This window comes from Syngnathus floridae, chromosome 3, assembly GCF_059516105.1.
Source record: "Syngnathus floridae isolate MCC-2025c chromosome 3, RoL_Sflo_1.0, whole genome shotgun sequence".
NCBI lineage: Eukaryota > Metazoa > Chordata > Actinopteri > Syngnathiformes > Syngnathidae > Syngnathus > Syngnathus floridae.
This window is the reverse complement of record NC_142415.1, coordinates 9,639,217-9,665,526: the sequence shown is the minus strand read 5'-3', so window position 1 is coordinate 9,665,526 and position 26,310 is coordinate 9,639,217. Positions and strand designations below refer to the sequence as shown.

The 26,310-nt window shown below is 38.8% G+C and overlaps 1 protein-coding gene across 1 annotated transcript in view; it reads left to right on the top strand.

Moving 5' to 3' along the window:
• LOC148400396 (leucine-rich repeat-containing protein 4C-like) overlaps nt 1-24,248 on the top strand; it is a 40,744-nt gene extending 16,496 nt beyond the window's left edge. The window contains exon 2 of the mRNA XM_088371882.1: nt 19,454-24,248. Coding sequence (XP_088228008.1) covers nt 19,481-21,376 — 1,896 coding nt within the window. The 5' untranslated portion in view covers nt 19,454-19,480 and the 3' untranslated portion in view covers nt 21,377-24,248. The remainder of the gene's footprint in view (nt 1-19,453) is intronic.
• Nucleotides 24,249-26,310: the final 2,062 nt, after the last annotated feature.

Sequence of the window (26,310 nt, the reverse complement as noted above, 5' to 3'; positions counted from 1 at the left end):
TTGACCAAAGTATGAAAACTTTATTTCTGTGAAAATGAATAAATGTTTCTCCTGAATAAAGAATGTTGCATAATGGGGAAGTATCATGAAAAAGCTTAGACCTAAACTTGAAAATGACATTGTTGAATTGATAAAGATTCAGAAGAGTCAGTATTACGATAGCCATTATGATTTTCATTGTTGTATTGCAGTGCTGTGCTTTCCACAGATTTATTCCAGCTGCAGTTTTGCCTTGCTCAAGCTAATCAATTTAGCTTGACACCATGGGCGATTTGTCAAGGAAGGTATTCATAATTGAACGATGGACTTCTCTCTGAATCACTCTTTCGTTCTGAATACCCAAATTAAAGAAAGCAAATTCAGATGATTTGAAAATCTGAAATTACTGGAGAGTGGCCAGAGTTTTCTTCTTGGACTTTGGCATTGCATATTACTGTTAAATTCGCATCATTGGTGGAAATAATTATAATCAGTGGTAACCATACTACAGTGGCTGCCTATGCATCAAGGGTGATATTAGACAGCCAACATCTTTTGGGGGTTAAAAGAAATAGTTTTAGTTGCAATATTTTGGCCTGATTATAACATTTCAAAATGACTAATTTACATAAATAATACTGCCCCCACTGCAAATTTTGCTACCCATGACTAGCTAGGGGAAAGATGAAAGATCCACCGAACACACGATGGCTGGAAACATGTAAATGTCACCACAAAAGCTTGGCAGTAACATGCCTTCAATCGGGCTCAGCACTAATTTGGAGTGGATACTGAACAATATCGAGCACTGTATTTTTTTTTTCTTTTAATAAGAGAAATCGGTGCCTAGATGAAGCAGCAAAAGCAAGTAGGATTGAGAAAAAAAAGTTCAAATAGAAAAAAAGAAGAATCACTGTGACCTATGCAAGTAAAAAAAGAGATCTAATTGCTTGAGTAGAAACAATTATGTGAGGAAGGCATGATGTCCTAATAATTTATATTTCACACACTATCAAAAAAAAAGGAGTGCACTCAACCAGAACAGGCCGTTGTCTACGCTAATGGATGTTAGCATAGCACACGCACCCAAATTTCATGAGCGAGAAGCTATAATGCTGGTGGCCTCACTACGGTAGCACCATGATAGTCAAGGGGAAAAAACATGCTAGTTCAGCTTGCTCATAAGTAAGTGAACGATGATCATTTCTGACAAAATCCATTTAACATTAAGTAGATTTTTTTTTTTAATAACATGCTTCCCTGAGCAAAGGAGGAACAGCTTGTCTTTGGCTATAATAGCAGGAAAAAAATATCTGGATTGAAAAAGGTGCATCTAGTTCGTTGTTGACATCAATACAGCTTTTTCTGACCTGATGTGAGCATATCCAATTCTTCACTTTCAGCTACTGAAGTCCCAATATCACCTGTTTCTACAGAAACACCGAAATACCGTATTTTCTGGACTATAAGGCGCACCAGACTATAAGGCGCACTGTCGGCTTTTGGGAAAATTTGAGGTTTTTAGGTGCGCCTTATAGTCCGGAAAATACGGTAATCCCAATAAGCAGATATAAATGATGGAGAATCTTTTTTCTTTCCTTTTATACCAGAGATTGCTATTGTGTTTATATAGTATGTATTTTGCCTTGAAGCATTTAATTTAATTCTCTTTAATTCTCCTTTTCAAGGTATAGCCAAAAACTATAATGGTTTACATGTCCACTGCATATGCCACAGTCAGTTAAAGGTTCTACTCATTAATTCACAAGAGTAATTCCATTGCTAGGTGATGAAATGCAATCCCTGTCTTTATGGGTGCACTTGTAACTGTATTGGAGTTCATTATTTTTTCAAAATTATCCATCTAAACATGAACAGAAATGCACACCTCCATCTTCAATCTCATTTCTCAGAGATTTGTCTCACTGGATAGTTTTAAAATTTCTTTCATGGTTTGACTCTAGAATTGAAACTTAAACACACCTTAGTATTTCAGAGCACAGCTTATCGGTGTCAAATAGAGTTTCAACCTGCAGCTATAACTTAGTAATTAAATGTTCAATGAAAGACAGATTTATTTAATTTGCATCTGACATAGTAATAGTTGATGCAGATTCCTTTGGTAATTAACTCCTGACCTGAAGGTTTGGAATAATCTTTGAACGTTGCTGCTTGGAAAACAGTCGTGATTTTCATAAGTTTAAAAAGTACAGCCCTTAATGAGTTGCTTGAGGGGTAGTGAAATGTTAACACTCATTTGCTGTACATCAAATATGTAACGTAGAGGGCAGAGGTCTGACTTGCACACCAAGAATTGATCATTGCCTTGCTTGACAGGTCCTCAGTTAAACTCAGGAAGTCAACTGGTAGCTCTCCAGTGACCCGTTGCAGTTTTCATATTTCAATCCACAATGGGACTTGACCTGACGACTATCTGCCCAGCAACCAATTGTTTGCAATCTGAGCTACTGTTGCTCGGGCAGAGATTTTATTTTATTTATATGACCTTGTGCTGTGATTCAGTAATGCAATTTGGGATTTAAAAGAAAAAGCACTTGTAGTGCCACTGAGAAGTCACAAATAGGTAATAGGCATCAGAAGATAGTCTGTGACATCATGCAACATTTTAATTAGAGTTAGTCAGAGTCAGTCACTGTTGATCTAAACTACTGTTGTATGAGTTGTTTATTTTTATTCCATTCTAAATCTTCCAGCTAATGGCCTAAGCCTTGCATTATGATCACATTGCAAAAGTTTATTCTTTGTGTATATATGCATCCCACAAAACATTTTGTACTGATATGACGGTTTGCACATAATGCTACTAAGATGGTAATATTGCATTAGTCTTCTTTCAGCTATTGCTTATGCTGACTATGACTTCTCCAGGTTTAAGGTAATAAGGAAAAGCAGTCTACATGGCAGCATCTTATTCAGAGTAACAACTTAAGCGCATCTAAATCGAGGTGACAATCAGAAACCTTATTGAGAGCTTGGAGACTGCTTAATATATTGAAATGCATTTTGCTGACTGATGCAAGGTCTATTCCTTTCAACTTTCCATCCAGTGCCAACTGTACACCTAATTTAAGTTGATATGCAATGTATGCAATTTGCAACCATTGTAAGGACAGACGCTATTAAAATCTATGAATCAGCATTCTGTAGCATTTTCTCTCCTCTCATATTGCTTTGGTTGAGCTATCCAGCCATTTTCTATACCGCTTGTCTCCACGGGGGTCGCGGGCTTGCTGGAGCCTATTCCTATGCCTGGAGAAAACCCACGCGGGCATGGGGAGAAAATGCAAATTCCACACAGGGAGGGCCGGAGGTGGAATCAAACTTGCACCCTCCTAATTGTGAGGGCGGATGTGCTAACCAGTGCGCCACCTAGCCGCCCTTTGGTTGAGCTAGTTTGCAGTTATTTCTCAAATCAAACTGAGGCTGGAAGTTCTGCTACTGCTGTTTAGACACTGGCAGAGGCTTGTGAGATTAATCAAGTATTTTTAGTGCAGGAAGAACAAATGCAACTCCACCAAATATCTTTGGAATTTCCTGCATGTACTGTACATCGTTTTCATATATATGTTGTTTGATTTAATTAAATTGAATTAAACTAAAATTAAATTTAATTTTATTTAATTAAACTAATTAAATTTAATTAAACTTAAATTAAATTATTTTTTTATTTAATTAAGCTTTAATTAAATTAGATTTATAGTAATTGTGAGGTCTGCTTCCTCTACTTTTTAATATGATGCCTTTGGTCAATTGTTTCAAGTTACACGAAGGAGAGGACCAGGGGAGACGCACCCTTGAAATAAGATGACTGTTTGCTCAAGCAGTATTTTTCATTACACAAAGGCCTCACTTCAGACGTCCTTAGGGAACCTTCCAAGACGCTCCGATTTTCTACAAAAGTTACTGCTTGTCCCTGTGTCTCATTGGCAGCAGTAAACAGGGAAACAAATGCAACAGAAAACTGTGTGCGATTGAAACGTTATATGAAACCTCTTCTGCACCCAATCCTTCGGCTCTTGGCTTTGCAATTAACAAAAGGTGTTTGGCATTTGCAAGGCGCTGGAGATTGATGCGGGCCATTGCAGACACCAGCATGTTAGTGTGTCACAGCCGTTTAGAGGATTGCTCGTGTAATGCCATTCGTATTCAAGGGATGAGCATTCACTTTTACAGCAGGGCGGAGAGAGGGAGCGAGAGAGAGAGACATAGAGAGAGGGAGAGACGGACGGACGGAGAAAGATAGACTGCAACCAACATCTGTCGCTTCCCTTTTATCGTCCTTTCAGTCATTTGCCAGTCACTTTCATTCATTTAGCATCATGCCACATGCTTGGAATTGTTAATTAGAAAACAATTCACGATTGCAAAAAAACTAAGATCAAATCATTTGTTAACACCTGCCACAAGTTCTGTCATGCACATTTGCAGGAGGTATGAAAAAAGGAGCTTTAGAAATGAATGGGTTGAGCTCTGTAATACATCCAACCATCCATTTTCGGCACGGGTTATCCTCACAAGGGTCGCGGGCGTGCTGGAGCCTATCCCAGCGGTCTTTGAGCTGTAGTTGGGGGACACCCTGAACTGGCCGCTAGCCATTCCATGCCTGCGACCCCCGTGGGGACAAGCGGTACAAATAATGGATGGATAGATGGAAGGATGGATGGATGAATTGATGGATGGACGGATGGACGGACGATATGATGATATCACCCAATGGAATATTTGTGTCCTCCATTTATACTAGTATGTAGACTGTTGCTTCAGACAAGGCATGTGAAAAAATTGAAAGTCAGCAGCAATTAAGGATTATGGATCCACAGAAAATGAACATTTATGTGAGAAACATGTTGTTAACCTACCTCTCGTTAATCTGTTTGAAGCCACTAGATGCATGAGAATTACAGATGTATCTGACAGTCTCTGCTGGCGCTGCCTTGGTTAGATTGAGGATCAAACGTAAAACAGAGTTATATGCAGAGGCTATCTGAAACGGTTTGATTAGTGAAGGAAAAATAAGTCTTTAAAAGTTTTTCTACATGACACTGAGCTTTATGCAGAACTGTGACTTAATTCAAAACTTTGGACCAAATTGTTTTTACTGCATGTCTCTGCTGTCATTATATATGTTTCTGTTATTCCAGATGCTGGTAGAAGCAGAGTTAGCGAAAAATTGGCACATTGCAGCAGTTATGTTAACTGTTAGAAATGGACGGAGCGAAGTTTTGCTGACTCGAAAGATGCTACGGCTTCTTCTTCTACAATCATTAAGTTACATTTGGTCAATCTGCACGTGTCAAAATATTTCTTTATGATCGAAAGAGTGATTTATGACCACACAAGTCCTAAGCCGATCAATATTTTTAGTGTCCAACAGTGCAAGTGATTATAATTTTAATCCAAACTCTGATCACAATAGAAAAATTGTGTCCATCTAAACGTAACCACTGCACAGAAAGGCGTTCTGATCATTTGGAGATGACAGGTCAAATATATACCATGTTATTCTTAATAAATACTGGTGGAACTAACAAACTGTTTTGTTTTAAACATACAAAAAAAGACATTCTTTATACAGCATTGTATTTTAGAAATGGAGTATTTTACTTAAATTCAATCGAGTATGAATGAAGATTCAATCAAGGCTGAGTAACAAATCTGTCTTACTATTGCACGTAGTGCAAATATATTCCAGTGTTGTTGGGATATGATCTTCACCAAAGATTTGTTTTTCAGCTACTTGCAAAACAGATTTCATAGAATTCAGTCCAAAATTCCATCCGTTCTCCATATTGCTTATCGTGTTCACGGTCGTGCTTGGGCCGGAGCCTATCGCAGCTGACTTTGGGTAAAAGAATGACAACACCCAGGATTATAAAAAAAGAAGTACATTTATAAATGCTAAATACACTTTTGGCTCTGTGTGTCTCAAAGATGGACAGATTTACATTAGAGGCAATGATGCTTTGTCTAGTAGTCATCCTTGTGGTCTGAATGGCTTTCAATGATTGGTGCTCTTGATGAGATTAATGCTTTCAACCTAATGAGCCTCTGCATCGCCTCTGGTACATGAGAGACGTTTATATTGTTTATTGTGCTTTCTAATTACCATATTTTTCAAGTTATTTTCCATCCATTCATTTACGAAACTGTAAGGTCATGGCTAACCTGGAGTCAATACCAGATGACTTTGAGTACTGGTTGACAGCCAATCACAGCTCCAGACAATTTAAGGCATTCAATTGAGCTATGAAGCATGTTTTTTTTCAAGGTGGAAGGAAGCTGGATTATCCATCCAAAGAAAACCTGCTGCTTGCTTGCCTAGACCTTGTCGTCAGAAAAGAGAACAAGCGAAAACAGAGATCTCTCATGGTCAGTGTTGCAGCTTTAGTTGATTATTATGGAAGATCTCTGTTATGACAAGCATGTCCCCTTCATACGCGCCTGATGTCTTTCAGCCGTAACCTATCAACACAAGATAAATAACCGTCTATTGCGCAGTATACAAAGATGATTGCTTTTCTGCATGCGAGAAAATTCCAGCACACCAGTACGCATGTTTTGCAACAAGTGGCAATGCCGACAGTAGTGAGCATGAAGGTGTTGTGCAAATAAGGGGAAAAAAAAGAGCTTACTGGGAGAAGATAAAATTACGAGTTGAAGCTTTTATTTTAGTTGGGCTCAAACAAGAAAATAGCAATACATAACTGTAAATTAAATCTGTGATGTTCTGTAATATTCAAAGTTGATAATGTATGCACATCACAATAACTCAGGAACAGGTTGGAAAATCAGCTTGTCTAACTATGATATTATTTGAGACATTTCATGGGCTGAACTTTGTCAGGGATTAATGTGCACATTATAAACAACTCCATTTCTAAAATACAATGCCGTATAAAGAATGTTTCTCATTTAAATAAGCTCAGGGAATATAAAACAGCAATGTCATAGTTTTAGTTAATATTCGATAGAACACATGTTAATGTATGCATACAACAAATCTTTTGTATGTTGTGACAAATTCCAACTCCATATTTGTTTGATTGATTACTTTGATTATACAGCATAATGAATAGATAGTCTTACATATCATATTCATAGGTGATGAGGGACATTTGCATTTATTTTCTTAATTTAATATGTCTGTCCTTGTATTGTTGCCACTGCACTAGAAAGTGCATCCTTAAAAATCACAAACATGATTCAGAAATTCAAAAAGCCCTCTTAAGCATTGTACATCGAAAACCTGTGTATGATAGCTCTTTCCATTTTAGAGAAAGCCCTGATTTTAATTACTATACATGGTGAATTAGCTAATGAATAATGAATGGATTCCCCACAGTAAGTGCTCAGACTGCAAATGCACTTGCACTTCTCCTACTCTGCAACCCCTTCACACACCACCAATGTCGCGTTTTGATGCTGCCTTTTTCCCCCTCGCTAACACCCGTTCCCGCCCCGGGCCTGATGCACAAGTTTGCACACATACACACACACACACACACACACACACGCATGCACGCACACATGCACACATGCAGACACACACACACACAATTCCGTCCCATCTTTGCTTTTCTCACTCACATTTGATTAGATTTTTCTCAGTGAGGAATTATTTAGTGATGAGAGTAGAGGATTAGACAGCAACAGAGCAAGACTCCAGGATAGCAAAGGACAGATAGTGGTTCCTAAGGGAATGAGGGAGAAGCAAAATGGTGCTTCGAGGAAAGTGAGTGGAAAAAACCTTGAGGATTAAGGTGCTTTTGTAGCTCTAGACATAAGTCACAAAGGCAGTGACTGTGTGCATAACTTCAAATTCCATTAAAAGAGATAAGAATTGTCACCCTTGTACAAATAGAAGAACATACATGTCATAGTAATAGAACTTATTGGTTTCAGAGGGTTTAAACACACCAAGCAGAGAAATTCTCCACGGAGTTTTTGTCTTTTCCTCATCTCAATCTTTTTTTTTTTCCTTCACAGCTGCTCCAGTTTTACGCTGTTTTGAAAAGACAGGCATGACAAGTAAAGTGGAGACTTTAAAGTGCCTGTAGGTGTGAATGTGTTTGTCTGTCGATATGTGTTAGCACCAACTGCCGACCCGATCGGGCAGGCTCTCACTTGTGCATACAAGGTGGCCCAAAATCACAATCAACTTCGCAACAACAACTTGCCAGTCACTGGAGAGTTAGGCCTCAGGCTAACTGGGATTCAATTTAATGGAAACGGTGTCAGACATGAAAAGATAACCCGTAGTAGTGGTAGCCTGAGATTATATTTAACAGTGTGAACAATTAATGTAGCGTGATGTTTACTCTGCTTGGAACTGCACTATCAACAGTGTCAAAGTTCATCGCCATTCAGAGTACAGTTGTATCCAGATGTCACCACTGTTACTGACGACAGAATCTGGACTAAGAATGGCCCTCAAATTGCAGATGTCCAAAATGGCACAACGCCATCATAGTGGACAGCAAAATGTTGTCATTAAAATTAATGCAATAGCCACTGAAAATGAACATTACAGAGAATGTCCTACCCAACACAGTTACATTAAAATGAATATTTGAAATATGTTTCATTTTAACAAATTCTTGAAATAGCATTGATTATTATTGGGCGGTAGTGTTTGTCTCCCAACTTGCAAGTTGTGAGTTCAATCCTCATCCCTGGCAACCATGTCAAAGTGTCCTTGAGCTGGACCCTAAATTGTTCCAATTTAAATTGTAACAGGTCACAAAAGAAGCCATGGAAGTTTGTGATGAATATATGGTGGGAAGGTTAGTCTTCCAATTCCAAAAAGGACTCCATGAACGTGCAAAAACTTTACTGCATCAAAGGCAGCAATGAAACAGCAACAGTTAAGTCCAACGATGGTCTTATTTACTTTGTGGCATGTGATTGTCGGCCACGGTCAAGAGATATTTTATTTGTGAGGAGACTCAAGGCAACGAGAATAAAAGTCATACTTGAACCAAGGCTGACCAGGTACGACAAATAGTGCCTTGTATAACCTGATTTTGAAAAATGTCCTTTGCCTCGTTTTATCGTGCTACAAAGCTTACAGAAGAAATTCACACAGATCTTATCAAAGAGTATCGGGAGGTGTCCCAATTGGTCCACCAGAAATAAAATTATAACGTTGCTGGATATTGTTTTTTTATATATATCTGTGCATGATAAAGTTTGTTTATAATGAATTATGAACCACTTTAACCAATATGTTTTTTGCATGAATGTGACAAACACGCTATTTAATGATCTTCTATCATTACATGCTATTCAGCATGAACTAGAAAACAAAAATGCATTACAATGACACATTAAGGACAGATTGACAGGGATGCATATTTTGGCGCACCACCAGCCTTTAACAGCTTATTAGCATGCCAGCTGAGACTTCTCACCATGAAGAAATAATGAAAGAAAAAACATGATGGACTGCCTACCGTAGGCTGTCAATGCAAGCTACACGCAATCAATCATCCATCGCTAGCAACAAAACTCACATATAACAACAGACAAGTCTGCGCAGCGTCTGCCGTCAGAGATAAGAAAACACTCGAGCTATAAAACAAAACAGCATAACTTTCCCGCCTCCATTGTTATCGCCATAAGTGCGATAGTACAAAAGTTAGGAACGCATGTAATGTTCGTAGGGCAAAAGTAGTCCAATAAGAAGAACAACAGAAATGCAGGTATAGCAAATGACCTTGCGGAGGCAGAACAATAATCTGGCTCATGGTGATGATTTGTGAGGCTCTGGGTAGCTCCCAGCCTTTTTCAGACACTGTGTATGCAGCTTGCATCCATCTTTTGCAAAATAGTTTACTGCCACTTGAACAATTGCATTTCCTCTGCTTTGACTTTAAGATGCTCTACCACCAAGCACCATGCATCCTCTGCCGGTTGATCAAAGCAGCTTAACAGAGAGAAAAGAACAGAGGTAGGGGAAATCAAAGTCCCGTAGTGAGAAAATGCCCACTCCCTCCGTTATTGAGTCCAAATATATTTGATGGTGGTTATTTTTAAACAGACCTTAATCCTCTGCTCCTCCTTCATTGTGAGTTTGATAATTACAGTAATCTGGTTGGAGAAAATTTAATTTTCCCAGCGATGAATTGTTGCTGTGGGATGGACTAGCTGGCTTAGGTGAAGGAATGTTCGGTGTCCTCGAATTGAGAGCGTCGAGTGCAATTTCAGTGCTAGAACATTGTTCAATATCTACCTTTGTATCTTTGAGTCGCTAATTAGCACACGACTCACCAGGAAACCTTAGGAGATGATGGCAAGGATATGTTTCGGATGAATAGTTATGAGCATTCTGCTCGGCATAGGCATAGGAAAAGGTATTTGCTTAAGGTTCACTTAAAAAAATAGACTTCTGTATGTCTGGGTTTCATAGTGGGACGAGATTTTCCTTTTGAAAAACCCCGTAATTAGGATGATGTTTCTAGTAAAGTATTACCAGTCCAGTAATAATCCTTCTTTCCACATAACAGAGAGGATATACGGCTGTGACACTGTGCTTGAAAGTGCAATGCAAATTTGCCCAACCGCTTTCCATGATAAAATAATGGACTTTAGTTCAATTAAGTTGTATGACTTGGTTAAAAAATAAATGTGCAATATTGTGCCCTGCCCTTGAGTAACAGTGTCTCCCTGCTGATTCTTGGCCACAATCATTGGGAATGAAGATGCCCTTTTGTGACCTCCCTTGAGAGAGCAAGTGTAAAGAGAATTCCTCCACAGGGATCAATAAAGAAACCACATCCCCGCAACCTTATCGAGCTGCTTGCAGATTTAGGAGGGGGAAAAAAGGGAATGGTCTGCTTGCTTTACTCGTCGACCGAAATATGTGGCTTAGTCTTTGGTAATTTGTGAATCATCTCACTGAATTTTGTGCTTATGTGAGAAATTGAGAATGTTGATGAATTACCCACAGGCTGGCCAGTCAAATACTGTAACACTTTTGCCATATGAAAAAGGCTTTTAAGGACTTTACCTGGCCCAATAAATATGAGAATTTTCTCAAATTCACACTTGAGACGATAAATAACAAACAACATTCAAAGTATTCCGTGCTAAATATTCATAAGCTAACTTAAACTGTCAGATCATTGTAACATTAAACAAAGTAGCCTCAACTTAATAACTCACCTTTTGAAAAATTGAACTGAAATGCAGAGAGTTGGGAATTTGGCAGTGCATTTATTTTTTTAACCACATTATATAACTTAATTGAACTCACAGTGAGTTACAGGCATAGTTCCTCTCTGTTACGTGGGAAAAAGGAATATTACTGGACTTAAAATGCTGGGCTTCGTTTTCCATTGGTTTTTCCTCTTGCTCTTCTTCCTTTTTTTGTATCATCCTGCATATCTTCCAGTTGAACTCAGTGCTGGCGGCATGTTGCATCACAATGTGGTAACTGAACTTAATGTATGCAATGGTACAAATGTGGATTTAACTTTATATTGTACAAATACATACAAATAGATCACTTAAATATCTAATGTAGTGAAAGTCTGAATAATCAAGAATTATAGTATAGTTGTCTTTTAACTTATACTGAACCAATAAAGCCATTGACTTGAATATAAGTCCAATCATTTTCCTGGAAAGATATGAATCCATCTTGCAGCACTAATGTTATCTTACAGTAAACAACTCATATCCCTGGGGTAAATTATAACATTTACTGAAGCAGTTAAGCTTATAAGGTTTTAAATGTATTTCTTGTTGTTTATGTTAAGACTTGCTGTAATTATCCCTCAACACTGTACTTACGGTCTCATAGGGGTGCATTCCAAGCCTTTGTGGGAGCAGAAAGCACCAATGAGTGGTGTGTAATTTTATCCTTGATCATCAGATCTTTATAGATAACTGCAGAAGGTTTTCCTTGGATATTTAATCATGAATCAATCTTGTGAGGGTGTCTACATAATTTGTAAGAATGAGAAAATCTCTTGAGCTGAATTTGAAACTCACTCTAGTTTCTCTGTTTTGATGGGTCAATGGTTTATTGATTATTACTTATTGTTTTCACCATGGTGAAGACTATTCTTCCTGGGGTGCGTCATAAAAAATACAAATTCTTTACAAAATAAAATCAACATGGGTTCAGTTCTTCACCTAAACCAAGGGGTCACCAATTCATATGACATCAATTGTAACTTCTTTTCCAGTTATTGCTTTTTTTTTTTTTTTTTTTAGTTTTCTTTTAAAGTCTTGTGATTGAACTGTAACAATGGGGGAAAATATAAAATGGTTTCAGTTTGTTCTTATCAGTGCATTAGTCCTGGGAATAGACGGGGTGAAATGATTACCTAGGGCCTGTCTGGCGTTATAGCGTTACCTTTCAGTGGTTGGCAGCAGCCAGGTTTAGCTGAAATATAGATGCATGCCCTAGACAGAACCGCCACTCCAAAATGGAGAAATTTCAATTTAAGTTTCACCAGTGGGTGTTAACTGTAATTTTTCATACTTTGTGTATGTAATGTGTCTGCAGAAACTATTTAAGACACTGGGCAAATAGTGGGATGGGGGGGGGGGGGTTGTTATACACCTCCATGAAATGAGCATAATCGCCACATCAGTCCAGTAGCAACCATTGGCAGTTCTCTTTATTTAATGATTAACTTACATCTAATCGCATGTTTTAGGTATTATTTTATTATCTATATTTGATTATACTGTATGATATATTTAATGATAATTTTTATTTTATTTGCATTGTCTTGGCAATTGTAAATGATATAGTAGATCAGTGTACTTCGATCGATGGCGTCAGGACTGCATTGACTGGGACAATCCGACACATTTACACTGCAGATTTCCAATACTTATTATATTTGTATTCACATTTGCATAAGGCCTGATTCTTATCTAAGGATGTCTGATTTACCCTGTAATGATGCATGTGCAGGGCGGCTCGGTAGTGCACTGGTTAGCACGTCCGCCTCACAGGTAGGAGGGTGCAGGTTCAATTCCACCTCCTTGTTTCAAGGCTTTAGCATCAAGCCACTGATGGTGTAGGGGTACACTCGCCTGGCTTGTGTGCGGGCAGCGTGGGATCACTTCCTGCTCAGTGGCGGTGTACATGTGGGTGTGATGATTGTTTGTTTCTATGTGTCCCCTACGACTGGCTGGCGACCACTTCAGGGTGTATGATGTTAGCTGGAATAGGCTCAGGCACCCCTCGTGACTCTGAACAGGATAAGCAGTGATGAGAATGGATGGATGGCCTGGGAAACACGATTCACTGAAAATAATTATTGAAAATAATAATATAGCACACACTGAAAAGCAATGATAAGCAAGTAGGCGGAGTAATCCTAGCCCTGAGTGCATCACTTTAGAGAATAGAATGTGATTTTGTAATCAAAACACCATATTTTTCCCCAAGGTGCAATTCAAAAGGTATGAGCAGCGACAATAAGAAAGGACCAACTGAACATAAAATTGTAAACAAAGTGCTATATAATCTATGATTAAGTATTTAGTCAAATTGGACAAGGCATCCATAAGCACATTCACAGTCAGTAGTGTGTAGAAGGATGGTGACTCAAAGTGGACAGAAATTATACAAATACCTCACAAGCATACATTGATTATGTCATTATAGTGTAAGCGCGGCGTTATAAAATGTAATTTAATAAATATTTCCTTGCTACCTAATTTTCCTCTATAGCTGTAGGATAACGATAAAAGTGGAACTATTTTCATTGTGTGACAGTTGATACTAAAGAATCAGATGTGCAACAAGAGACTCTTCCTGAATTAAGTTTGAAAAAAAAAAGTGACTTGTGTTTTATGTTATTTAATTAATCATCTTAGACTTTTCATCTGCTTGTACTTTATGACAATATGAAAAGTAGGATCGGGCATTTTTTTTAATGTGGACGATTCCGGTTCTGATTCCGATTCTTCAATTTGATTCTGCATCAAAATTTTGTGCCAACATTTTTAAATCTGAATGATGATCTGGAATGTCTGGCTCCATACGATTCTTGATGCCCAAAGTAAATGAAAAAAGATATACATACATTTTATGCTGATGAAAGTTTAAACTCAAGCCAAAGTCTATTGTAACATACAGACTGTGGCCGGACTTCAAGGTACCATAAAATATTATCATAGTGTGTTGGCAGAAAAAAAAGACAAGTGCAAAAGACTGAAGCGTGGGCTCTATGATGATAAGTTTTGCCAGTATTTTTTCACCCTAATGTGCACACCAAAGCCCCAGAGAGCACACTCTTGCATTCAGTCAATTTGCAGAGAATAGCTTTACAAGAATAGCTGTGACTGAGCATTGTTTGCATGGAGGCCACTCTGCCAATACTCGGCCATTCAAGCTTCATGGCGGTTGTGTCATTCTCCATGTGACGCGATTGAATCTCAACATCTCAGCCTTTAAGAGGCAGTGAATTCGCAATGCAACAGGTATTACCAATGCACTGCTCCTCGAATAATTTACAGATGCAATTAATAACTCAATGTTAACATATCAAAACACGTTTATTGTGTAAGTATTGTGTGTATTTGTAGTAGCCATTTTATTGAAAGGAACAGTATTTGGTCATTTAAACACTTACCTCCCTTGGGATGAATCTGCTGTTGTTTACATGTTTACATGCACATATAAGGTGAATCAATTCTTTTGAATCACTTTACCTCACTCACGCGAGTCTCCTGCCACCTCCTGCTTGAAGATAAACTATATTTGAAAAAAATTAAAACCCTGTTGTTAGTAAAGTTATTAGTTGGAGGAGAAGTCTGTGTGAAATCATTTCAGTGATATGAAATCTGACAAGTCTCTCCTCATGTTACCACTTACAGAGCTACTGCTGAGCTGAATGCTATTTAGTCTATCCATTTAACACATTACCGATTCATAACATTTGCAAATATTCACTGCATGTGTCCTCTGAATCTTGTTTGTGTGTAAATGTTTCACTTCACAAGCCATATGGATATGGAGAAGCTTCTCACACACTGAGTTTGAGGATGGACGAATAGAATGGTTTTGCAAGTCTTTAAAATGTCATGCACGTTTAAATGCACGTAAACACACCTAGTCATAATCTAGGTCGATACAATATTCATGATCTTGCGATGTCAAATGAAACACGCTCTCGGGTTTTATTTTTTGGACATTGTGCTCTACTAATGTATGATTGCTTCTTCTTTTTCTGCACACAGTGTATGCAATTTTCAAGTAGTTACAATGAAACACTTTTCATATTTATGTGTAATATGCTTTGGACCATGAGCCTTAGCATTAAAGTGTCAATATGATGTATGCCCGATGCCCTCAAATGTACAAAATAATAGGTTTATGGTTTTCAGTGAAACAATGGCATACTTTACACTCAGAATAGGCCAGTGTCATAGAATCCAAACCGTTTATCATGTGCATGGGCTCAGGGGGTTGAGGGGAAATGCCTCTACTAATTTATGAGCGAGAATGTTGCAATGGTTCTGATAAATGACAGCTAGCGAACAAGCTTGTTTGCAGAAAGAGAAAAGGGAACAGATGTTTTTCATGATGAACAATGCACAATGAGGTGTTACACTTGACCTTTATGACCCGAGTTTAACCCCTGCTGTGCCCATAGGGTAGATAAGACGATCTTATTGAAATTGATCACAATTTCCGGTGACTGGTCCCGTTTTCCCTTCCATGTGACGTGTGTCATCACATGTGTCCATAGGCTGGAGGATATTAAATTAAAACAGACACTAAACTGAGAGCAATCAAATTGCCATCTGGAATTATGGTCAAACTGACAATTGCTGCAAGGACCAAAAAAATAGACTACCGCCACTAATTACTACTACCCACTCTATGTTAACTTGAACTGTAATATAAACAAAGTAGTTTGTAATTTGACCAATACCCCGATCACTGTTTTTGAAATTCTTCTTGTATATTGACTAAAATTCTTTTGAAATCATTAAGATTATGAAAATTATTTAAAAACAAAAAAAAAAGTCTGTTTGTGGGCACTTTAAGAGTTGGCGCACACAGATAGGTATATAGTGATTTAATTCTTCATGAACGAGTGCAAGCTTGATCGTGACCTAAAAAATATGTGCGTTATTTACTAATGATAGTACATACCTATTTATTTCTGTTAATGTGCAAACATCCATATTTAGCCACATCCATCAAAGGTTATATAATAAAAATGTGGTTTGTACAAGATGTGCATTTGTTAACGATGTCAGAGGGATATTATTTTAGCAATATGACTGGTTTAAGTTATTGCAGTTTTGCAAAATTCTACAGCATTTTACTGACCTGTTCTCTTTTGGTTACATTATATTGACCCTTTTTAATGTGTTTTTTTCTCTAGATCACAAAACGGCATGTGCAAACGTTTGATTGATATGGGGGAGGGTTGGAATGTTTCACCAATACAGGGAAAGAAGGAAAGCAAGTGAATGGTTTAGTGACACCCATCAAGTGATAATTCAATTCCTAATCAGACATTACCTTATGCTGCCTCCATTATGATAATTGCATGGGCTAAATCACTGTCAAGGGACTTCCATGCATGTTGTTCTCTTCTCTGCAGAGAGATTAAGGCGAAATGCCCACATGGCTGAAGATGAGGGCACGCTTAGTATTCGTGTCACTTGTTTAGCCCACCTCTAAGCGTGCAGCCTTAAAATACATTTACCTCCACATCTTATATGAACACAAAACCGCAGCTGTATAAATTACAATGGAATATTTATCAAAAAACAAACGAACAACATTTGGAAGTAGTCTTATAGTAATTCATCTTTGAAGTGGGTTTCATCGTCATGCTACAGTTCTATAAGTACTTAGAATGCGGTCAATGCTAAAATGTAGCAGGTTTGTGTAGGTAGTATCTACACAACATTGATTATCTGGTGGGTACTGCATTTCTGAGCTACTTTTTTTTTTCTTCCCACCTGCATTGCATTGTTAAATACAGATGTGTGTGTTTCTGTCCCAGTTGGATGCCCATCTTGCAAATAAAGAACGAAGAGAGAGAGAGAGAAACAGAGAGAGAGAGAGAATATGCATCTTTCGTAGTACGCTATTTTTTGTACTAGTGTACACTTATTTCAACATAGTTTAGCAGACAAATAGAAAACGTGTCTTTGTACCCATTACCCATTACCAAAACACATGAGAAGCAAGATGTAAAAACAGCTCCTGGGGGGGTTTGGATTACGATATGATCAGTACATTTACTTTGGTCAGGCTTCAATAGGGCAATTGTCACTATAACACCTTTGTGTCAGACTTGTTCTAAGAAATGAATCGATAAATCTCAGTAACATCAACCATAATGCCAGTGGCTGCTGGCACAAAAGTAAATGTGGGTGTATGTTTATGTTGAAGCCAGGATTTTAAATGTGAACAGCAAACTGCTTTCAGCGGCTCTAAATACATTTTGAGCTGTCGAGATTCAATTATGAGAATGTTGGATCGAATCTATTTGCTTTTTTTGTATTCTCTTTATGTGCAAAGGGATTGTCATGTTTAAATCCGAGCAGATGGAGGGAAAAAGGAGCAAGGCATATATCCAAGTCTACTGTATAATTGCTGCCTCTGAACAAAACACAATCATCACTTAAGCACTTTTCATAAACATTGCAGTAAAATGGAACCAGAAATATTTTATCGACCAATCATTCTTGCTGTGTTTTTGCTACGTTCAACACTTGCTGTGTTTAGGTGGTAGTGCAGAGTATTTGTGATTCCGGGCAGATAAAATGAGCCTTTGCCAGTGGGAGGCCTCATTCCATCTCATTCTTCAACAGAGACTTGTCCCTCTGCAGCCTCCCAATGCTGCAGTAGCATGGTAGCTTGGCTGGAGAGAAAATAAGCCACATGTACCATGTACCTTTTATATTGATTCATCCAGCCACTCTGTCTTACAAGCAAAAGAACAGTTCCACCTGAGCTGACAATTTTTCCAGTGGTGTGGCAAACATAAGTCATAATATCCATATACCTTGCCTTGAGATGATTAACAGACAAGTTAGGATTTCAGGTTGGAAAGATCCAATAGCAAAACCAGAAATGAGTGAATTTGAAATAATATAAGTCAAGAATAAACGGTGACCTATTTTACTGTATCTGCTCAGCATATTGCATGTGAAATGTTTGGTATACTGTGTTGTGTGTTGACGCAGGTTGCTTCTAGGGCACAACATAATAAGGGGTACTAAACGCATCAATCATGCTGTATGAACTAGATGCCTGCTGTTGTACGTTGTATTTGTTATTTGAATGTCCTGGTCTATTTTTGGTGCTCTGCAAGGCAGCAAATTCCTAAACACTCACACCTTGAATGGATATCGAGCTGGTGTTTTTGATCTTTCTACTTTTGCGACATTGTGGAGGCTGATATGATTTATTTTTCGGTTTTCTAAGTAGTATTGAAAAGGTGGAAATTGTTATATAATTTAAGTATCTATGAATTTTCTCAGAAGTGATGGAAAGGGTTAGGGCCGGATCATTTCATCCTACTCCTTTGTAAGCAGTGATGTGTACATTGTCTTGTTCATCTTATTTTTACCAGTCATGTTCATATGGGATTGATTAATCAGTTAATTAATTTGAATTTTTCCTTCATTCATTCATCCAGTCTAAAGAAAGCTTATTCTGTGAAAAGAAGGAAGATAATTGTAAAGTTAGTGTGCTCAGATGTAGCGTATGAGTCTTCTTAACTCACTCTTTGGCTGTTGGTTTTCGTGTTGAATTGGACTGTAATTAAATGTAAATGGGTCATTGCGCCGGCAATGCCAAATGCCAGACAAATGCCAGGTAGGCAACAGTACTCATCACATTAAAAATGTATTGGACAGCTTCTCCTTTGTCTAGAATAAATAAAGGAATTGAAGTTCATTTTCATGCAACGATTAAGTTCATAGCTTGCTCATTTGATTTCATTTCTTATTGAAACAAATGTTTCTCTTGAAACATCCATTTCTATAATCACATGCAAACCTGTGCAGTGCAACACAAATCTAAAAGCAGGCTTTATTAGTTTTGCAGTATAAAATAATATCGCTTTTTTATAGGATATTTGAGTATGCAGGGGCAGCCGAAGACATTTTATCTTAATTTGCATGTTTGTTTTCATTGCATAATTCATAGATAATCTTCCTGGTATGTGTATTGCACTGTATGGAGGAATCAAATTGCCATTTCATACAGATGAGAACACAATTAAATGCTTGTGAGTGCTAAAAAAGGTCATGTGTGACTTAAAATGGGGCAGCATGCAAACAGTCTCGCATCGGGTTATTTGAAACTAGATGAACTAGACAACTAGATATTTAAAATTACGTGCCATGTGTGCTCTCAGTCCTCCAAATTACAATGCAATGTCCAAATTCTGATTTGTGTTTCTCACAGAGTTTTTTTTTTGTCTTGTTTTGCTTTGTTTTTGTGTTGCAGAAAACTCAAACAGCAGATGAACTATGAATGCTGAACAAAATGATCTCCTCCTTCCAGCGCCAGACAATGAGAAGTCGTAGGCTAAAGGGGGCGCTATCCAACCCCCTCTTCGTGCTACTCTTGGCCCTTCAGATCTTGGTGGTGGCCGGGCTAGTTCGTGCTCAGACCTGTCCTTCTGTCTGCTCGTGTAGTAACCAGTTCAGCAAAGTCATATGCACCCGTCGCAGTCTACGGGACGTGCCTGACGGTATTTCGACCAACACCCGTTACTTAAACCTTCAGGACAACCTCATACAGGTTATCAAGGTGGACAGTTTCAAACACCTGCGCCACTTGGAGATTCTGCAGCTGAGCAAGAATCACATTCGCAGCATTGAAATCGGCGCTTTTAATGGACTGGCAAGCCTAAACACCTTGGAGCTCTTTGATAACCGACTCACGACAATCCCCAATGGAGCATTTGAGTATTTGTCCAAGTTAAAGGAACTGTGGCTTCGGAACAACCCTATCGAAAGTATACCGTCCTATGCCTTCAACCGAGTCCCCTCGCTTCGAAGGTTGGACTTGGGCGAGCTCAAACGTCTCTCCTACATTTCAGATGGAGCCTTCAAGGACTTGAGCAATTTGCGCTATTTGAATTTGGGAATGTGCAACCTGAAGGAGATCCCCAACATCTTACCACTGGTAAGACTGGAAGAACTGGAAATGTCTGGAAATCAGCTGACTATTGTCAAGCCTAGCTCCTTCACAGGATTAGTCAACCTCCAGAAGCTGTGGATGATGCACGCCCAAATCCAAACCATTGAGAGGAATTCCTTTGACGACTTGCAGTCGTTGGTGGAGCTAAACCTTGCTCACAACAACCTGACTTTTCTTCCACATGACCTCTTCACACCTCTGCATCGTATGGAACGGGTCCACCTTCATCACAACCCTTGGAATTGCAACTGTGATATCTTGTGGCTCAGTTGGTGGCTCAAGGAATCCGTGCCCGCCAATACGAGTTGCTGTGCCCGTTGCCATACCCCTACGCTCTTTAAAGGTCGCTACATTGGTGAATTGGATCATAGCTACTTCCAGTGCGATGTTCCTGTCATAATAGAGCCACCCTCTGACTTAAATGTGACGGAGGGCATGGGTGCAGAGCTCAAATGTCGTACAAGCTCCTTGACATCCATCAGCTGGCTCACACCAAATGGCTCCCTGGTGACGCACGGGGCGTATAAGGTGCGACTGTCGGTACTCAACGATGGCTCGCTTAACTTCACCAGTGTCACCATGCAAGACACCGGGACGTACACCTGTATGGTCAGCAACACTGCGGGAAACATCTCCGCCTCGGCTGTGCTCAATGTCACTTCTGTGGAAAACAGCGGGGTGACCTATTTCACAACAGTCACCGTGGAGACCATTGAGAGCCCGGGTGACGATAGCCACACGCCGCTGCCGCCGTTCGGTTGGGTGTCCTCCTCGACCACAAAGACGACCCCGGTTTCAACGAGGACCACGGAGAGGACTTACACCATTCCAGTTCTCGATCTGGACGGAGAGGGAGCCCTCAACGGCTTGGATGAGGTGATGAAAACAACCAAGATTATCATTGGCTGCTTTGTGGCCATCACGCTCATGGCTGCTGTTCTACTTGTTATTTTCTACAAAATGAGGAAGCAGCATAACCAACAGGATCCTGACGGCCCGGCCTCCTCTATGGAAGTCATTACAGTTGAAGAAGAGCTTGCAGGTGTTGCTGCAATAGACAGACACCTATCGCTGCCCCCACTGGAGCACTACAACCACTACAACACCTACAAGAGCACTTATCATCACCCCTCAATGCTCAGTACCATACACAGCTCAACCACACAGGAACATTTACTGATTCAAGCTTGTTCAAAAGACAATGTACAAGAGACCCAAATCTGAGCCTACATTTCGCATACAGTAATATTCAACATGAGCGGTGTTAGGAACACAAAGGACACCGCAAAGAAGAAGAAGAAAAAGAAGAATACTCCAATGAGACTCCAATGTCAACGACCGTGCTAAATCAGCATTTGGCAAAGGGACCACCAATGATACTTTATTAAGTGTCTTTACAAAAACAAAGCTTATTTATTTAAAAACTGTCTGGTGACTGAAGACAAAAACTAATTGTGATAGCTTTTTAGCTCGTTTTCCTTTTTCTTTTATCTCTCGCTCTCTCTCTCTGTGTAATGTTGCACAAGGAAAAGAATGGTTTGCCAAACGTGAATATGGAATGTAGGTTTTGTACTGAAAGAAAGACAATTTCATTCAATTTAGTGTTTGGTCTCAGCTGTTATGGTTTTGCGAGGGGCATTGTTATAGTGTATACAAGCCTTCGTTTGCTTGTTGTTCAGTGTACGGCGTCCACTCCACATTGAGGCAGCTGTCTATACTACTCCAGCATAAAATGAGTTAATTTTCATAATCCCGCAGTACTTGCTGCCATTCAGGAGAACCTTTTGAGGGAAAAGCTCTTGCTGATATCAAAGGCAAGCCTGCGTGTCTGAAGACGAAAGCAGTCAAATTAGTACATGCATTAGAGGCACCTTAAAGCAGCCATATACTATTCATTGTAGTATAACGAGTAAGACCTCCATTTACCCATTATTTACAATTCATTGCTTAATTAGTTTCTCCTATAAATATTGTTTCCTGTTATCTCAATTAGTTTCTCCTGTTTTTCATGTTGATCAAGGCCCCCTGTAGCTTCCCCCCTTCTCGTTTACTCCGTGTCCCCATGCTTGTCCTTCTTTGATTGTCTCTGCTGCTTAATTCAGGGACATTACCCACCCCTTGCCATGTCTCATTTGTCTCGCTTTAGCCGTCGGCATGTGTCGCACGATGGCAGAATACTGCTTGAGAAAATGAAGGGGAGCATAAGGCTGCAGTCAGTACCCTCCCTTTTAACCCAGTTATGATGTATGTCCATGCAGTGTGGCGTTACCTCGCCATCACCCTGGGGTCACACAAGCTCATGTGCTGATAGTCCATCTGTTGGTACAGATAAAGAGGCAAATGAGGCAGCTTTGTAATGTAGTGTGACCCTGTCGGACCAATGCAGACAGGGCTAACAGACTCGGTGAAGCAGCAAGGGACCTGGCACAAAAAAAGGGAGATAGGTTACGTCTCATTAAACTGCATCAGCACTTCATTTGCAGACCAAGAGAGCAAAAGTGATAACCAAACAGCATTAGACTTTTTCACCATCCATATGCCAAGCATAGCGGGGGTTGAGAACTTTCAGCTTGGTGTCATTGATGTCAGATCACAAGAAAAATGCTCTAATTTGAGGCCGCATCATTTGTAGCCCATCAAAGCATTGTTTTAGGAGTCTGCTGCTGATTTCATTCATTTTTTTCGGAATGGTAAAAAAAGAAGAGTAGGTGTGTGGAGAAAGGATAAACCCACAACGGTCAGATGGGGTCTTCAAACAGAAATCTGGAAGATATGAAGGAAGAGGAATAAAAAATAGATAAGCTATAAGGAGGCAAAACTAGCCATCGGTTTGTCACCATGGAAACGGTGACCTTGTGCAGAAAGTAAGATGTGGTAGATATGCCTTTCACTTGTCTATAATGGTCGTCTGTTCAACAAGCTTGTTTTGATTTCCTGGTAAAGATTGTGCAGATACCAGCGATTATTTCTTAGATTGAAATAATGTGGTGGGCCTTTACAGCTGGAATAATAGAATTTTGAGCAACATGTGACATCATCATTGCAGAGCACTCTGCAGCTTCATGTTTGTAAATGAAATAAAGTGGTGCCTGATTTGAAAATACGACCAGTTTATATTTCCATTGCCCCTTCCTTTCTTGAATTTAAATTCAGTAAGGACGGCAACCATGGCTTATAGGAGGAATATAATAAAGGCCCATCACTCAAAAACTCATCTGCGTCTGATCAGTTAGTCACCTGCATTTTTTTTCATTAGTTCTCAATAACAAATGTGATGGGAGCAAAATATACATTAGGAGACCAATGTGTGGATGCACACTGCAGAAATGGATTAGAAATGTCTGCCGTTCTGCTGGAGTTATGAATGATGTGAGCATCACTAATAACATTAAATGTGAACCATTCTTTCCCTTTTCCAGTTTTCTGTTTTGGTGCTCAGTTTCTTTTCACTGCTTTTTGTGATTTATTGATTCAGTGTTGATGCTGGCTATAATTAAAACAGTTGGGATTTTATATTTGTATGTATTTGAGAATGGGGGTTGAGATTCTTCTTTTTTCCAGAGTTAATGGATTTTTTTTTCCTCTGCATTGGTAGTATTATGTACATGAGTAAACCGGCCCAAAGTGGAAGGCTGTTTTGGGACAAAACTAAGACTGCTGTGTAGAATGTTGGACATGAAATACCAGCAGCGTGTGCTTGATTTTTGTGCAAAATCCAAGCCAAGATATAATTCGTGTGTGTTATTCTGCCAACTGTGTATGTATGGGAAAGGGTACTGGATGTAGGAATATTCTCTCTCATTTTTGGAGAGAGCAACCATCAAATGGTTACGTTTCTACAAAAAAATAATTAAATAAATAAATAAATATTTTCAAAAACATATTGCAAAAAAAAAAAATTAAGCTCATAATTTTACATGTGCTTCAATTGTTTGAAAAATGCTGAAGGAAAAGAATGGGTGACATAAAAGAACAACAAGAGACTGTGCTTGTAATAAGTCCAGCTAATTTCTCTGCAGATGAAGTCCACTCATTGATACCTGAGATTGTAGTTCATACTGTACATGAATATGAATAAAATGCATTTTTTTCCTAATAGCTTTCACAGAGCAAATAGTCATGATGTCAGTATTTTGTTCTCTTTATTCAATTTTTTTTGATGAACGCATGGGTATAAATATTCAAGCAAGAAGAAATAGTGTGCAGACTACATCATTCAGAGGAGTACACTTTGAAGAGACATATAGCTTCACAATGCTCTTCCTGTGAGAGGCAAAAAAAAGTGCTAGTTCTCTTGTCACATATCAGTAGACATTGTTTAATCCCTACTTTGGAAAGCTTCGGTTGAATGAATAGCAAATGACAATTGGAAACAAAATAAAATCAGTGTTTACATTAAAGTACTAATAAGAAAACCTCATAAAACAAAATAAAGCTACACAGGATTTGAATGCGCTGGGAGGTCATAATTATAGTTCACTTTCGACAAAGTAATTTCCTACAGGTTATGATTGATAGCAGATAGCGATACATCTGTGGATAAGAAGAAAACAGACCAACAAAAAAAAAAAAAACTGCTAGGTTGGTGTGCGCATGCCATTACTGACAAAATGACTCACAATTCTTTACATAAGATGTCATTTCTCCTAAAATCACACCAATAGTGGTCTTTATTCAGTTGTGATTTGCTTTAGGTCTTCATGCAACCTCACTCAAGATTTTAATATTCATGCACTAATACATTGAAGCATCAAAAAAATAATATTGATTTTTGGGGGGGTACCTGTTGTTATGGGAAATAAATCTGTGTCACCACTCAGCATATACTCAATAATATATAATATACAGCATACGCAATAAGCAAAATATGCTACTCTGTTTGGACTGTTGAGCTTTGAAAATAAGCCTCACTAATGGTATTTAAGCATCCTATCAGATGGCTCTGATGTCATCCCCATTCTGGAACAGTGCCTAGGAGCAGGATAATTATAATTACACTCTGATCTATTTCCATGCGTTCTAGAGAGGTTTTCTATTCATTTCTGATATTGGCATTCTTCAGCAGCCACACACAATTTTCATGGGAACTGATATTCTTAATTTCAGTTCTGATTTTGTATATGATATGAGGCAATTCAAAATCTTCCAATTGATGGTTTGCGCCCTCTTAAACACTTGAACAGATTCCAACAGATACTATTTTGTAATCACTGGAGTGCTACAAAGTTAAAAAAAAAAAAAAAGTGAAATGAGTGCAGCAAAAAAAGAAAATTAATTGTATTTTGTTGTAAAATGAATGTCCCCTTTAAGAAAATCTCTGCTCGGGGGCAGCTTGGTTCCAAGAGGAGACTGCCAGGTGGAATGGATCATCGGCAAACTGTGAAACAGATGGTTTGCCACGTAACAGTTGTTGTCCATAATCACGGTTCTAATAACACCTGTTACACATGAAAGGTGGACAGAGAGATGGGAGCATCTTAAAAAAGAGCGTAGTCCGAAAATATCAAACCTAGGGCTTGTGATCAAATGGAGCATTTTCGAAGGAGAATCCTGTCACAGTAAATGAAGGACTGGCAGCCATATTTGAGCCGACTGAATACTTGCAATCACAATGAATTGTAATTGATCATTTACGATGTTGAATAGTCCTCCTACAGAATTTCTATACCAGTTATCCTCTATTGGGTCGCAGATGAGTTTGAGCCTCTCACAACTGACTGTGGGTGAGAGGTAAGGTACACCTGTCCGATCACCAGTCATTCACTTTCTACATATTGACAACAAGCCACAAGAGGGATTGTTAATTGAAAGTGGACTATAGTATGAAATGATTGCAGGTCAATTTTGAATGGGGAAGACTGAGAATCAATCCCATACATGCAAATCTGCTGTATAAACCATTACATGATCGTCATCCAATTAAATGTTTTACTGGCACAATTTTGACAGAAATTCTAATCATACTTTAATTACATGCTTTGCTAATATCCTCTTGGGTTACATGGACATAGAACTAATGCATTAGGTCATATAGGAAAATTGTTTTTTCATGACAGCAGACTCTTTACAAAAAATATCCCAAGTCTCTTAATTACTTCTTGTGAGTGGAGCCCGGTTCTTACAATTTCAGAGTCGTCGTCTTAATTCTTCATGAATTC